Here is a 16,162-nt window from a genome sequence, read left to right as displayed (position 1 = left end):
CCCAACACACCCTGGGGACAAAGCCCATGGTTCATTTCTCAGATAATGGAGAACCAGGTTCAGAAATCCATGCTTTAAGGTGGCCAGTTGGAAGAGGCTGTATTCAGGGCACAGATTTGCAAAGATCTATCTACTAGGGTGAGTGGCAAATTCTGAAGAAAACACAAAGCTCAGATCTTGGAGAAGCACTTAAGCATGATGACATTACACCAACAGTTTCTGGAACCTCATTTGTGTTATGTGTTATTGGTGAATTTATGTTTCAATGTGGGCCTGACTCATGGGTAATGGCTGGTGGTAATTATAAAGGCTGATGGTATTTTGCATTATCATTAAGAATCTTTTAAGTATATTATTTGGGTTGCTCTGATACTTTTCTTCCCAGAACAAACAAAACACATCTGTGAAATGAACTTCTGGTTCTAGTAACATAAGTGCTTTTGGGGAAAAATGTTCAACATCACCAATCAAGAATATAAAATAGAACCAAAGGAATTGAAAGATCTAATAATATATGATATAGTCTCAGCTCTTAGCAAAGGTATAGTGACACATTCTCATTCACTGCTGGCAAGAATGTTGCTGGGTACAAGCTTTCAAGAAGGTAACTGGGCAATAGGTAGATCAAGGACCTAACCTATTAAATTCAATCCTTAGAACGCATCCTACAGAAATCAGGAATGAATGCAAAATGTTGGCACAAGTATGTTCATTGCAACAATTTCTATTAAAAAAGTAAAAACAGCTTTAATAATGCTCAACATATGGTACACAATGGAATACTATCAAGTCATTAATAGTAATGGACGATGGAAAATGCTTATAACTTAATATGAAGTCAAAAGGGCAAGACATAAAAATATATGCTATGACTATTGTTTAAAAGATTATATATGATCCTGAATGGAAATATACCAAATTATTAATAGGAATAGTCTTAGGAAAGTAACATTAAGAGATGATTTCTATTTTTTCATTGTATTTTTCTATATTCTCCATTTGTTATGAGCTAAGATATATTACTATTACACGATTTTTTTTAATGTTATTTTAAACGGAGTGCTATGGCCGTTAACAGTTTGGAAGTTCAGCAATGAGGTAACACCAGAATGTCAATATCAAAGTAAAAGGAGTAGTAAATCAACAACTGAAGGCACAGGAAGTAGGCAAGGAGACAACCTTTAGCAACCCAGAAGACTGACCACACAAGGGAGAACCCAAGAAGACACAGAAGACAAGCTAGTATATTTAGAAAGAACTTGATATTACCTGTTTTGTTTAAAGTAGATAATACGCTTGAAGTAGCATCTGAAATAAAATAATAAAAATTAAACCTAAGTATTGACATGATTAACAAACACATGTATCTTCTAGGTTCCTTAAACATTTCACTTTTCCCCAATCCCAGGGAAGCTAGAGTTTTGCAAAAGCCAACTGACACTACCATGTATTTGCTGCCCACCCCACCACATACTAGCCATTCTTCAACCCTCAGACACAATTCCTGAGCGACTATTCATTCATTTAAAATGTGCTTCCTGAACATAGGTTGTGTCTAAAACATAGCAACATTCCTGTAATTATTAGACTTAAACAAACCCATTTATGTCACTTCATATTTTGTTCCTTTTTACTCCATTATAATGCAAGTCCCTAAGGAATATGTTTCTAGTTAATACCAACTTTATAGCCCTGTGGATGCTTAATGGTACACTCTTCTAAAGCAATCTTTAAGTAATTCTAGTTTAAAATTGAAATTCTTGAACATTGCATTTAACTAACTTTTTGAAAAATCTCATTTTGATTCGTTTCCCTTAAAATCCAATTGAAACTCTATTCTAATTGCTATTTCTTTAAATAAATATCATTCTGTAATTTATTATTCTGGATGAAACATTAGGAGCGAAAAACACATATTACATTACCACACTTATAAAACCACATACAATAAATCCAAAAACTACTGCCAAAGCTATTTTGAAGATTTTCTTGCAGTGTAAAAAGTCATTAATCATAAAAACAATAATACCTTCTCTTTCCCATTGGACCAAATATGAATTTAAACCAGTTTTGATCAGTCTGAACTCCATCTATGATTGTTTAGCAACTTAACCACTAACCACATGGTGAGATTTTTATTTTAATTAAGTAAGGGAGTGTGAAAAGTGTTGGGGTTTGCCTGCACAGAGATAAAAGCAGTCTACTCACAAAGGGGAGGGCACAGAATGGGTTGACCTGTCCACCTCCCTCAAACACAGCCTCTTTCTCCATCATGATGAAGCAGCCAGGTTTGTTTTTGATCATGTCATACTACTTAAAAATTGATAAAATTATCTGTAAAAGGGCTGTCTTTAAAAACTCTGTGCCTCCAAATTCATGCTGAATCATACTGAAGTCACTGGATGTGCTTTCCACATTTAAACAATCTGCCATATAAAATGTACTGGCACTGTGTTGAAGCAAGAGAAATAGGGTACTCAAAATGTGATCAGTATTTCTTCTCTTTTACAGAACAGTTAGCGTGGTAGGGGGCTGGCCTCCCTCCGTGATAAGAAGAATGTTTTCATTTAACCTAAAAGTATGGCATGCTCTGCAGGGTTGACAGTTTGTGGGTTTATTTGATTTGGTGGTTTTTTTTTGTTGTTATTTGAATATGAAAACCTTCAATACCATTCATTATATCTATAATTCATATTAAATTTTCACTTGCTTCAGAAAAATTCTTACCATTTAGGCTTGTAGTTTCAACCTCTTTGGCCCCGGGAAGGGGGGGGAGGGGAACAATAGAAAGGTATAATTAAATCCAAAGCTTAACAAATTGGGCTAAATCTAGGTTTGAATTTTTTCAAAATCTTGCCTGGAGTACCATTGGAGTAGGGGACAAAACCAACAAAAGATGATTCAACTGTAAGAGGAAAAAACAACAAAATTTTCAAATTAATATTTTGAAACAATTATTGATTGAATTCTAAGGAGTTAAAACTTTTGAGATAGAATTATGAAAAGAAGTAGACAACATGCTTTCAGACCAATATGAATCCGCAAGCCCCATAATCACTCAGAGAATATACACTTAGCCAGAGAATTACGGAGAAAGAACCCAAGAAATGAAATGAGTGCAGCTGTCTCATTTTACAGATGAAGAACTTGAGACTTATCCCTCAAAGCCTGCTCCTACCTATGCAATATTATGGAAATAACTTTAGAAACCACAGAAAAATATGTGACATACCACTTTCAATTTTTTTCAGCCAGAGAATTCTCAAAAACATTCTATATTTTATATTTTAAAATATTGCCAAACTACAATTATAAAACGTATAAGCACATTGGCTCCATTTTGTCATACTAACACCTGGCAACACTTCCCATTGTGAATTGAGGATTAAAAACACAAAACAACAACTCTGCTACCATTCAGTACAGTACCACCTAACACAATTTCCTGGTAAGTTATTTTAAAATACGGCTGCTATTGGGATGCCTGGGTGGCACACTGTTAAACGTCTTCCTTTGGCTCAGGTCATGATCCCAGGGTCCTGGGATCGAGCCCGGCATTGGGCTCCCTGCTCAACAGGGAACCTGCTTCTCCCTCTGCTTCTCCCCCTGCTTGTGCACTCCCTCTCTCTCTCTGTCAAATAAATAAATAATAAAATCTTTAAAAATAAAATATGGCTGCCATTAAGGCAATCAATCAAGTTATAAATTTCCCATGGAGTAAATCCACTAAGCTAAGAGGTCAATCTACTACACACATTTTGCATGTTTAAATATTTAAAAGATCCCATGGCTTGACTTCTATGTATACACAGGAAAAGTAAACAAACATTTTACAAGACATACAAGCTTTGTAGTAGGCAGCCTGATATTCAGTGGGTAAGGACAACATTTGGGTGTGTCAAGGCGCTTGGCTGGCCGGTGTGTTTTAGACCACTCATGCGTTGGCTGAAACACACACACCCTGTCTGTCCTACATTATTGCTTCCATATGTTGTCAGTTACTACATTTTTTTTTAATTACCAAGGATATTTCTTAAGAAATATGACAGTTCCTGAGCAATAAGATTCAAAGTGTGGATATGGAATCCTTTGGGGAATCTTTTGGGGGAATCTTGGAGCAAAACAAAATAATTGGCCAAAGCTGGTTGTTAATGAACGAGTATTAATTCCTCTGAAAGGTGATGAATGGTAAGAAGAAGCCTGTGTACACAATCCCCTGCAAGTCCCTGGATGTGCACAGGGTCTTACATTCCAGTTAGTGCAGGGCACCCAGAACCCAGGCTTTGACTGGACCCAGTGTGTGCCTTCAAATCTCCATACCCCATATTTCCATGCAAACAAGATTTGGCTATGATAGCACCATGATGAAGTCTGAGGATGGTAACTGTACTAGGAGAAAAATACAGTGGTTCATTTTACCCTAGGAGCTTAACAGCAAGGGGGCAAATTGGCATAGTCAAAAAAGCTTAGGCTTTGAAGCCTTGCAGCCCTGGCTTGAATCTTTGCCCCATTACTTAATCATTCATAATAATGATCGTTATTACCTATTAAAGGCTTACCCTGGGTCAGGTGCATATGTTATCTCATTTCATTTTCACAACTACTCTATGAAGCAGGTACTATTACATTACCCTATTCATAGATGAAAGGACTGAGGCACAGAAAGGTGAAGAAACTTGCCCAAAGCCACACAGCTAGCAATGGGGTAGGAAGGTGGTGGCCAAGTCAAATACAAGTAGTGGCTCCACAGAATATGTGAACGTGAGCAAGTTTTATCCTCTCTGACCCTCAGCTTTCCTTGTCTAGGAATATAATAATTCCTATACTGTGGGACACCTGGGTGGCTTAGTGATTAAGCATCTGCCTTCGGCTTGGGTCGTGGTCCCGGGGTCCTGGGATTGAGTCCCATATCGGGCTCCCCACAGGGAGCCTGCTTCTCCCTCTGCCTGTGTCTCTGCCTCTCTCTCTCTCTCTGTCTCCCATGGATAAATAAATAGAATCTTTAAAATAATAATAATAATAATTCCTATACCATAAGACTGGAAGCTGAATGAGAGGTCTGAAGACTTCCAAGCATGTAGTATGTGCATAAGAAGTAATCTATCATTATTAATTTTATTTAAATGAATTAACAACAGAAGCTCATTTTGATACAACTAAGGATAGCATGTGAGTGGACTCACTCCTTACCATAAAGGATTGTTCTACAATATATGGTATACCAGAAAGAATGCAGGAGGCAGAAAAGCCATTTGCTGCCTGTGCATAACGGGGCCAGGAAGCTGTGTGACCTTAGGTAAGTTACTCAGGCTTCACTATCTTGTCACCTCTCACCATACAGGGCTGGACCATTTTATCACTGAGTTCCAGTTCCGGTCTGGCTAGCAGTCTCAAATGTGGGTTCTACTGGTTCCTGCCAACAGGATCCTAGTTAAAACTCTCTCTTTATTTGCCTTCCCATTCTCTGGGGACTAAGCCCTCAGAAGTCCTTTGAAAAGTGTTTGTTCAAAAGCGACTGAGGAAGTATATTTAAGAGAACATCTCATCCCTCAAATATGCAGGAACATTCGGCAGGTTTACGTTCTTGATACTCTTCAGGAGACCTGTGAACTAGACTAAAAATAATGTTGAAGAACTTAAGCAGGCCTCCAAATGAAAACCCAGAATTTATTCCTCAGCTTTGTCCATAAATGTGGGGGGACCAAGATGTCTGTCCTCTTGTCTATGTGTGCTATTGACTTTTCAGTTGTAGGTTTCATGACAAAATTGAATCAACCTGCATGGAAAAAAGCAATTTTGCTGTATCTGACTACATGCCATACTGCATGGAGAACTTTTGAAATATTTTCCTGAAATTCCCCAAAGCCATGAAAAAATAGTCTTACCAGATGGTGATAACAAACTGGAATTATCAGCATTCTCTGTTGAGGAAAAAGGTTATTTAAAGTTAGTTTGTGCATGAATTTGTAGATGAACATCTTTAACAGGACTGATGTAAAATGAGTTCCAAATGGCTACCAAAAGAGGGCAGTGTATTAATTTACTATTATCTTCAACCGCCTCATCAGTACTTCTCGACTCAATTCTCTACAGACACATCTCTGGTGAAGCAATTCTTCCAATTTAAATGGTGACGGTGCTCTCTCTATTCTGTTATATAATCACAAATATAAGTGTATTTGAACTTAAAATGATGACTAAGAACTTCAATTGTCAGCTAATATTCATTAGAATTTGTAAAAGTAAATGGGTGCCTGGGTGGTTCAGTGGGTGAAGCGTCGGACTCCGTTTCCACTCAGGTCATGATCTCAGGGTAGTGGGATCAAGCCCAACCCCCTCAGCAGGGAGTCTGCTTGAGATTCTCTCTCCCTCTAAAATAAATAAATAAAAATCTTTAAGAAAAAGAAAAGAATTTGTAAAAATAAAGGTATACATCTGCATAAACTAAACTTTCATTAACCGTGCTTCCTTATTAGCACAGCCTTTACGGTATACCTAGTAAGCCACTACTTCTTTCTTAGGAGTTAAACCAGCTCAGATGCCTCTGGGTTTAATAACAAGTTTACAAGAACTGCTGATATTTACTTTCCGAGGATGCTCAGATTCCTTAAAAGGGATTCTATTTTTTTCTCTCTAAAAAACAACACACACTTACGGGAGCAACTACAGATAAATTACTGATAAACAAAAAAGAAAATTAAAACCACCTATAATTTCACCACCCAGATATAAATGACATTAACATTTTGGCATATATTCTTTGCTCACTCTCTTTCTCTATGTTTATATGTCTATGTGTATGATATGTATTTATACGTGTGAGAAAGATCATATTACATAATTTGTAACCTGATTTTTCTCATGACAGTATGTCTTGAACATTGTTCTATATCGTTAAGCAACTTACCACAATAACACTTGTGATCACTGTATAACATTTCATTGACTGGATATACCATTAATTTACACAACAAATTTCACTTTAATGCATACAATTTTTCATGATTATAAACAATGTTGCAATAAATTTGGCTAAATTTTTGCAATACATACTTGGCTGCTTCCTTCAGAAATTCCATGATTTTGATTGCCAAAATGCCCTACAGAAAACAAACCAATTTATACAACCCTCTGCAGCACATGAGTGTTACTTTCCCAAACTCTCACCCATGTGAGGTATTATTTTAAAATAAAAAAAAATTTAATTACAAAGGAATGATTATTTCTATAGTGGGTATCTTAAAACACAATTTTAGAAAAAGAATATGTATGGAGGTGCCAGGGTGGCTCGGCTGACTGGGTGTTGGGACTCTTCATTTCAGCTTGGGTTGTGATCTCAGGGGTTGTGGGATCAAGCCCCATGTCAGGCTCCCTGCTGGGCAGGGGCGTCTGCTTGAGATTCTCTCTCTCTCTGCCTCTCTCAAGAGTGCTCTCTCGCTCTCTCTCTAAACTAAATAAATCTTTCTCTTTTTTTGAAGATTTTTTAAAATTTATTTGACAGAGAGAGAGAAAGAACACAAGCTGGGGGAGGGCCATAGGGAGGAGAAGCAGATTCCCCACTGAGAAGGGAGCCCAATGCGGGGCTCAATTCCAGGACTCCGGGATCATGACCTGAGCTGAAGGCAGATACTTAACTGACTGAGCCACGCAGGTGCCCCAATAAATCCATCCTTTAAAAAAATATGCATATTTGGAAATTAAAATTGCACAGTGAAACATAGCTGGTAGGCTCCAGGAGCCCATTTTCCTGAAGTGGTGGTAGGGTACTGATTATTTTCTGGGATCATTAAAATACAATTCTGCTTGAAAACAAGACTGAATGAGTGCTCAAGTTCCCAATTACTCCACAGCCAACAAGGCAAATGTACGCACAATGGTTAGTGCCTTGATGCTTCAATTTAATTGGAGTTGCCTCCTCTTAGTCTCTGTCCTCCAATATCTCTCTCGGGCTACTTTAACATTCCACCAGTTAAAGTGTCTGTTAACGGCTTAATTTTTAAAATACTCTTAGGAGCACCAAGGGAAAATCAGTCATACACACCTTAGTATGAATTACCTCTAACCAGCTGAATTTTTCTGATCATGTAGTAAAGACCTACCATACTGCACCATGTTGAAAAGTACTGGGAAGAATCAATATTCAGTATGGGCTACTCTGAGAATGGCACTTGTCAGTGTGGGTAGGTGAGGTGGAGTGGGCCAGGACTGTGGCACAGGCAGAGAAGAGCATGAAGGCCTGAGGAAGAGTTGCATACCAGGAAAGAGGGGTGGAGAGTGATGTTCAAGGTCAACAGAGGCTTATACTGCTGCCTCTACAAATTTACCAGTGGCTGACCATAGCCGCCAATAGTTCCAACCTCCTACACTGCTAAATCCTCTGACCCCATAGGCAGAGCTGGCCTCTTCCATCTTGGAACCTTGCAGGGCTCCCAGCAACAATCTACACTGATGAAGGGAGGAAATCTGGTTAATAAAAGCCAGAGATTCTCAAATTGTTATTGTCCACTTTTTTTCTTTTGGCATTTTTTTTTCTTCTAGGGGCCTGATTGCTTAGTGACTAACATTTTATTCATTTTTTTCTGTCTCTCATTATAATACTCCACATCACTCCTCCTGGTCCAAAACAGAGATGTTCCCATAGGCCTTACATTTTCCTGACTATCAGCCTGTTTCTCTTGGGTGCTCTCCTAATTCACTTCCCATTTCTTACAACCAAAGAGGTGGTCGTCATTTCCACTGAGTCATATAGTTGAGCTCCATGCCATTCTTAGGAGACAAAACATTTCCATTGTTACAAGGATTCATAAACAAAGAAAGGAAAAACATTTAAATTTTTCAGATTTTCCTTTGGAAACCTACAAAGAGCACATTTTAAAGCATTATTCATTTATTGAAGTCTCCATTTAAGTCAATAAATAAAATTATTGGGGGTGCCCGGGTGGCTCAAGCATCCAACTCCTGGTTTCACCTCAGGTCATGATCTCAGGGTTGTGGGACTGAGCCCCGAGTCGGGGCTCCATACTCAGTGGGGAGTCTGCTTGAGTTTCTCCCTCCCTCTCCCTTTGCTCCTCCCCACCCTGCTCCCTCTTCTTTTTCTCTCTCTAAAATAAATAAATCTTTTAAAAAATTAATACATAAATAAAATTCTTATGGTCTGTCTATAAAATTTACCCAGTTATGACTCTAGTGATTTTTTTAAAACAAAGTCCATATATTCCAATTATGATGAGCAGGAGTTTGGCATGCATATGCTTAGAATGAAAGCCAAAGACAGCAACTGGAAACTCAAGACACCAGCCTCTCAACAGAGTCTCTTCTCCTCCGTCACCTTCCTGGCACTTTCTTTCAGCTATTGTCACCACCTCCTCAACTCCAATCCCATGCGGCTAAGTATGGTCTAAGCACTGCCATGTGAACGCCTTGCTGTGTTTGCCTCTCCAATTCCATATATCCCAGAACTCCTCGCTCACCACCTCTCCTCATTTCCATACCTGCTGACTTCTCGAATTTGATAGTGTTGCTGATAACATCAGCCAAATAATTTAAGGTGGAAATCTCAGTATATTAGCTCCCTGCTGCTGCTATAACATATTACCTCCACTGAACTTAGCAGTTTAAGACAAGACGAATGTATGATGCTAGAGTTCTAGGTCAGGAGTCCAATACTGGTCTCACCAGATTAAAATCAGGGTGTCAACAGGCTACATTCTTTTCTGGAAGCTCTAGGGGAGAATCTGTGTCCTGCTTATCTGGGTTACTACAGGATTCAGTTCCTTGCAGTTGTAGGACCAACATACTCATTTGCTTCCTGGCTATAGATTAAGAGCCATTCCCAGTCTAGAAGCTACTCACATTTCTCCGTTCATGCCTCATTCCTCCATCTTCAAAGACAGCAGCAGTGGGATGGAATGGGAGGGGGACTCCTTCACCTGGGGCATCCTTCTCACTCACTCTTCTGCCTTCCTCTTCCACTTTTAAGAACTCCCACGATTAGACTGGGCCCACCCAGGTAATCCGTGATAATCTCCCCATCTCAACAGTCCTTAACTTCAATCACACTTGCAAAGTCCCTTTTGTTATATAAGGTAACATATTTGCAGATCCCAGGTATTAGGACAGGGACACGTCTTTGAGGAGCCATTATTCTTCCTACCATACTCAGAAATCCAGTTTTTTTAAACTATAGAAAATAGGAGTTGCAAGGAACCACCCTCAATGGAAAAAATAAATCCCACAGGGGTTAAGTAAAGGGCGTGGAAACCCAGAGTTTGTTTCAGCAGGAGAGCTGAGTGTACAAACCAAATGTTCACTCTTTGACTGTTACCTCTGACCCCTCCCTTTCCCCCACCCCCTACCTCTATGTCCAGGCATCCTTCCCATGCATTCTTCTCCCCATAACATGGGGCTACTGCAAGGATTAAAGAGAGATGATGTATGTGTGATACATAGAAAACAGTAGTTGATGCTTCCCGTGAGCCAGGCTTAACCCTTATATGCAATATATTATTTAAGCAGCCAACAACTCCATGAGATATGTGAATTCATTAGCATCAATCCATTTTAGTGCTTGAGAAACAGTCCGGGTAAGGTGTACTGGGCCCCACCAGTAATTCACTGTACAGCTGACATTTGAACTCAGGCAGTCCAACTTCAGAGCCTACCCTCTGAGCCTCCATTCTGTCCTGCTTCCAATGACAAACTCTGTAGACCATAAACTAGTATATAAATGTAGGGTATTATTATTAATATTCCCTAATTTCTCCCTCATCTGTCCCTTCTTTCCATGCCCACTGCCAACTTCCAAGCCCAGGTTTTGATCACCTCATATGTGACTGAAATATTAGATCCCCAGAATCTTCTCATTGGAAAGGATCTTAAAGTTCTTTACATTTTGACTTCTTGCCCATTGCACTAAGCCCTTCAACAAAAGCATACCATTAGCTCTCAATCCCAATTCGGCTCCCAGGCAAGTTCAATCTTGCCCACATAGTGAGAATCACACCGGAAGTTTTTGAAAGTTTGAATAACTAACCAACATTTAGAAATCAGGTGATTTCAAATGGAATTCCATATTTTCACCCTTTCAAACTTGGGAGTTTTAGAAGATGACCTGTTTGGGTCAGCTCTCTGACCCTCTAAAGCATGCTCTGGCTACAAAAGCCAGTGGAGGTGGCTTTGTCCTCTCTTTATCCTAAAGTTTATTCCTTGACTACACCATCCACTTGCTGTTTGTGGGACATACACTACTGGGCACTTTACTTAACTTTTCTACTGTAGGTCTCAAGTTCTTCCCAACTAGATGTGAAGCTGCTCGATGCTTTATTATTCTCTGGGAATCCAATGCAGTGCCCTGCATCTGGTAGATGTTCAGAAATATTTGGGGACTGACTGATGACATCACTAAGGAGTCTCCATCAGTCAAGGATGAGTCTGGAACCCAGGAATGGTAGTTGAAGAGCAGGAACTTAACACAAATAGTGCAAGGAGGCAGGACCCTAGGATACAAGGCACAGAAGGGGAAAGATAGGGAATGGAGCGGAGAGTAGTGAGACAGAGCCTATGAAGGAAAGACTTCAGAGTATTTCTTGGATAGTTATTATCCAGAATCTGAAGTTTGGAATAGTAGTCGTAACTGCCAAACATAGCAGACAGATTGCTTAGCAGACCGTACAAATGTGTGCTAAAACGGCCCTTCAAATACGTGTCACGAACAACATAAAAAAATGCAATGATGCTGAGCCTTCACTGCCTACAGCAGTGACCTCAGTAACAGATCCTTTATTGGCTTTTTCATTTTTCCTAATGCCCTCTTCCTGTTCCCTCACTCCTGATTCCTGAAATCCCCTCCCCAACAAACTACCTGCATGCAAGTCAGGAGAGGTCACGGCTGACCGTTTCTGACATTTTCATTTTGCTGCCCATTCTCTGATGCCAGGGGGGTTGATGCTTATTATATCTCAAACCCATGACTGTTAGAGCACGAATGAGGATTTCCTTCCAACACACGTGCCCCAAGTTGAATGGGAAAGTTAAAGGCTTAATCTTTGAGGAGTGGATCTAAATAAAACATACGACTAGCCCCCCCTTGCATAAATATTTTAGACGCAGCTGAAACTTGTAATCTGGTGGCCGTCCTCCTCTGGATTGAATTACTATTCCATAGAGAGATGATTCAAAACTAGGCGCCACGCCTAGGCACTCATATATGGGAACCCCAAACAAAACAATATTGTTTTGTTATTATATTGGCTCTTCAGGGCCTGGAACAACAGATATTATTCCAAAAAAACGTATTTTCAGATTTTACTACATAACCAACCAAATGAATGAAAACAATTCTCCTTGGCACAGCCAAAGAAAAGTGTTTACTTGAGCTGTGACCATTTCACGTCACACTGCTCAGTAAGTACTCTGACATAACGTTTTTATTAAATGATTAATAATGACATCATTAGAGAAAACTTCAGCTGTGAGCTAATGGAACTTCCCAAACAATCGGCAATTCTAGGTGGGCCTTGGTCTTTATTGAACACTTCAGTGAACACTGGCTTTTATTGAACACTTACTAGACTGCCTTACTTCTACATGGAAACACCCCACATACTCATGACACAGAGGACGTTCTAGCCAGACCTCTTCTCCTACTCTCCCCTCACTCAGCCATACAGGTCTCCCTGCTAGTCTTCCAACACAAGGGCCATATTCACCCTTTGCACTTGCTGTTCCCTCTGCCTGGAACACTGTTCCTCCCAAGAGCCCCTTGGTTTATGCCCTGGGCACCTCTTTGAAATTTTGCTCAAATGTCACCTTTGCTGAGAAGCTAATCCAGACCACTCTATTTAAAATCGAACATTTGCCCTCTTTGCCTGACCCTTTCCATCCCTTTATCTCCTTCCATCGAATGCATATGTACATATTTATGCATGTGTATAATTTTGTAGGTGTGCACACTCATATGCGGTGCTAAGAGTGGGCATCTCCTAACACTTTGTGCCCTAGACCCTTCACTTGCTTCATCTTAGTCCCAGCCCTGTATAATTGGTAAGACTTTTTTTGCCTCCAAAAGCCAATGTTCGCTCCTGCGGGGGCAATATTTCTCCTGGAGAGAATGCATGCTCTAGGTTTATCTCTACTTATTTTCAGAAGAGATGTGGCTTAAGAAAAGCAACTTTTGCTTGGCCGCCCCTCTCCTCCCCAATTCCCACTCCTGTCTAGGATAATTCTGCTGTGAGTTAGGTGACATAGTCTTCCATGCCAAAGAACCTGTAATTTATGGGGTAGCCAGAGTTTCTTCTGGTAGTTTTAAGTGCAGAAGCACCTGGAAACATAGAGGTGGGGGCTCTAGAAGTTAGGGTACAGAGAGTTTTCTAGTCTCTTTCAGTTCTTACCACTCTTTGCCATCTCATAGTCGAGCAGCGACCCCCTTGGCATCTTAGTTTAGGTTGTCTGGGGGTGCAGAGCCCAAGATAATGACTTGGATGCAAAATAGTCTCCCCACTCTCCCCAGCCCCAGCACAGAACAGTATGTATTGTTTTATATAGCTCCAAAATACATGAGGCAGCCAGAGAGGAGGCTGCTGCAGTAGACTGGCCAAGACACGCTGAGAACTTGAATCTGTGCTTGGGAAACTGGCATGAAAAGAGGTTCAACAGACACTCTAAGGTAAGATGAGAGGATGGGGGGATCCCCTGGGAAGTTGGGGTGTGGAGGAAACAGGCATCAGCCTCAACAGTCCATGTGACGTTGCCCTGAATCCCTCAAGCGGTAAACAGGTCAAGAAGCTAGTCTATGAAGCCCAGATAGCCTAGGTCCAAATCCAAGACTTATTAATTCTGGACAACTTCTGTAATCTGCCACTAGGTAACTGGACAACTTCCTTACACCACCTGCACTGCAGTTTCCCATCCAGAAAACAGGGATGAAGATAATCACAGTAGGACAAACTTCATAGGTACCATTAGAGCACCGAGGAGCACACACAGGAAACCCTGCTCCCATCCATAATGAACACAATCATGCCCTCTGTTCCTCGTCTTCCACGACCTTCCTAAAACTGAGTTCTCCCTTCTATTGAACAAACCCTCCACTTCACTTTCTTTCCATTTCCTTTTAGTTGCTTATGTTTTTCAAACACCCTCGGGATCACTTTGGAAATATGAGTAGGAAGTCAAAGAAAGGGTTTCAGGAGATCTGGTGACTCTAATTTCTGTTTCTCAAGCTCTTGCACAAAGTCAAGACCAGCAAAGTTTCAGAGCAAAAGTGAAAGGCGCAGCCAATCGTGATGTTATTAGGGTGCCCTCTAGTGGGGTGCACAGTCTCCCCAGGGGTCACTGGCTAGCTTCTAAAAATTAACGCTAGTTTCTTTTCTAATTCTAATAATGTGCGTGTATGTAGTGAAAATTCGAAACCACAGAAAAGTAGAAAGAAAAACTTTCAAAAACTACTCATAATCCTTCTGCTCAAAGATAATGTTGGCTGGCTGCAAGGATCTTCAGAACATCTTTGGGCCAGCTGCAGAACAGAAACAAGTAGAGCCTTGGGAGATGTTAGCATCATGTTTTATTTAGAAATATTAACAGATACAAAATTGAGCTCGTTAGCATTCCAGGATGTGTGGTGTCTTGGTGATGTAGTATCACGGTGAGCCAAAGCTGGATTTCCCAGAATTCCCTTTTCTGTATGTTTCTGGATTGTGTGGGACACGAGAGCTTCGTGTGGGAGATGTGGACAGAAGCAGAGCAGTAGCTGCCTCCCCTCGTTAATGTGAGGGGGCTGGGGCCCCTGAGTGGCTCAGTGGTTGAGCCTTCAGCTCAGTATGTGATCCCGGGGTCCTAGGATCGAGTCCCACATCGGGCCCGAGTCCCACATCGGGCTCCCTGCTTCTCCCTCTGCCTGTGTCTCTGCCTCTCTCTCTCTCTCATGAATAAATAAATATATTTAATTAAAAAATAATAAATGAATTCAAGTTAAATAAAACGAAAATCCAGTTCCTCAGTCACGTTTCAAGTGCTCAATAGCCACATGTGCTTGGTGGCTACTGTATAGGGCAGCACAGATACAGAATACTCCCATTATTGAAAAAAAATCTCTCACTGGCTGGTCTCTAGTGATAATAGCCATTTTTAATAGAGTTCTTACAATGTGTCAGATGCCTTACAGGCATCTCTTCATGGGTTAATTCATTTAATCTGCGTGTGGTTCTGTGAGAGATACTGCTACTTTACAGATAAGGAGATTGAACCACAATGACTCAATACCTTGATATAGTCAGAGTTAATAAATGGCAAAGTTAAGATGCCCAGAAAGCCCACAGCCTATAGTCTTCACCGTATGTCAAACTGTGAAGGTCTGAGTGGCCGGGGCTGGCACAGAGGGAACGAATGGCTCTAGTGGGCCTTCTGCACTTGAAGACTCTCTCCTGATCAGATGAGAAGCATCTCAGTACGGACCATAATAGACTCCCCCAGCTTGGACTGTATGAACCTGGGTTCTTATATGATCTCAAGAAGGAAGAGATGCCTACCTCACCCCACCCCCCTTCCAATGGCAGAATGGGAGAGATGTACCAACAACCCTGGTCCAAAGGGTCATAGATGTATTAGTTAACGTAAGACAAATTGCTCACCAATTAAATCCTAAAATTTCAGGAGCTTAAAAAATAGAAGTTTCTTTTCCATACGTAAAGTGCAATCAGTGGTCTAGAGTGGAGAGTAGGGTGGGGCAGAGAGAGGGGCATCTGCTCCATGCAGTCGCTGAGGGGCCCAGGAGGACAGAGGCACTGTCATGTTTAAAACGGAGAGCAACATCCAGCAGGCAAACAGGGAATGAGAGAGAGTGAGGGGAATCAGGCAGGAGATTTGTAATGGCTAAGCCTGGAAGGGGCCAACATTGTTTCTACCCACATCGGTTAGCCAGAACTCAGTCACATAGCCACTCCTAATGGCAAGGAAGACTGGGTAACAGAGTCTAGCTGTATGACAAGGAAGAAAAAAATTAAAGTTTGGTGAGGTGCCAGCCAGTCTCTGCCCCACTGATTTAATTTGAGTGCCATGGAGTAATTAATATCCATTAAACTAATGATGGGGCAAAATTAATGCTAAAATTACTCTGTCCAACCACTACTTTCTCTCTTTTTCTTTGTCATGATATTGACAAGATCAA

The 16,162-nt window shown here is 40.7% G+C and overlaps 1 protein-coding gene across 4 annotated transcripts in view; it reads right to left on the bottom strand.

Annotated features, from left to right (window-relative positions):
- The window catches only part of ADGRG2 (adhesion G protein-coupled receptor G2), a 130,126-nt gene that overhangs the window by 40,174 nt on the left and 73,790 nt on the right, over window positions 1-16,162 (bottom strand). For 2 of the 4 annotated variants that reach the window (XM_077887540.1, XM_077887541.1), the window contains exons 4-7: window positions 5,886-5,921; window positions 2,867-2,905; window positions 2,728-2,751; window positions 1,270-1,308 (exon numbers count right to left, since the gene is read on the bottom strand). In XM_077887540.1, the coding sequence (XP_077743666.1) occupies window positions 1,270-1,308; window positions 2,728-2,751; window positions 2,867-2,905; window positions 5,886-5,921 (138 nt within the window). The remainder of the gene's footprint in view (window positions 1-1,269; window positions 1,309-2,727; window positions 2,752-2,866; window positions 2,906-5,885; window positions 5,922-16,162) is intronic. The other 2 variants (XM_077887542.1, XM_077887543.1) reach the window with 1 other exon arrangement.

This window comes from Canis aureus, chromosome X, assembly GCF_053574225.1.
Source record: "Canis aureus isolate CA01 chromosome X, VMU_Caureus_v.1.0, whole genome shotgun sequence".
Classification (NCBI taxonomy): domain Eukaryota; kingdom Metazoa; phylum Chordata; class Mammalia; order Carnivora; family Canidae; genus Canis; species Canis aureus.
This window is presented reverse-complemented; position numbering and strand designations above follow the sequence as displayed.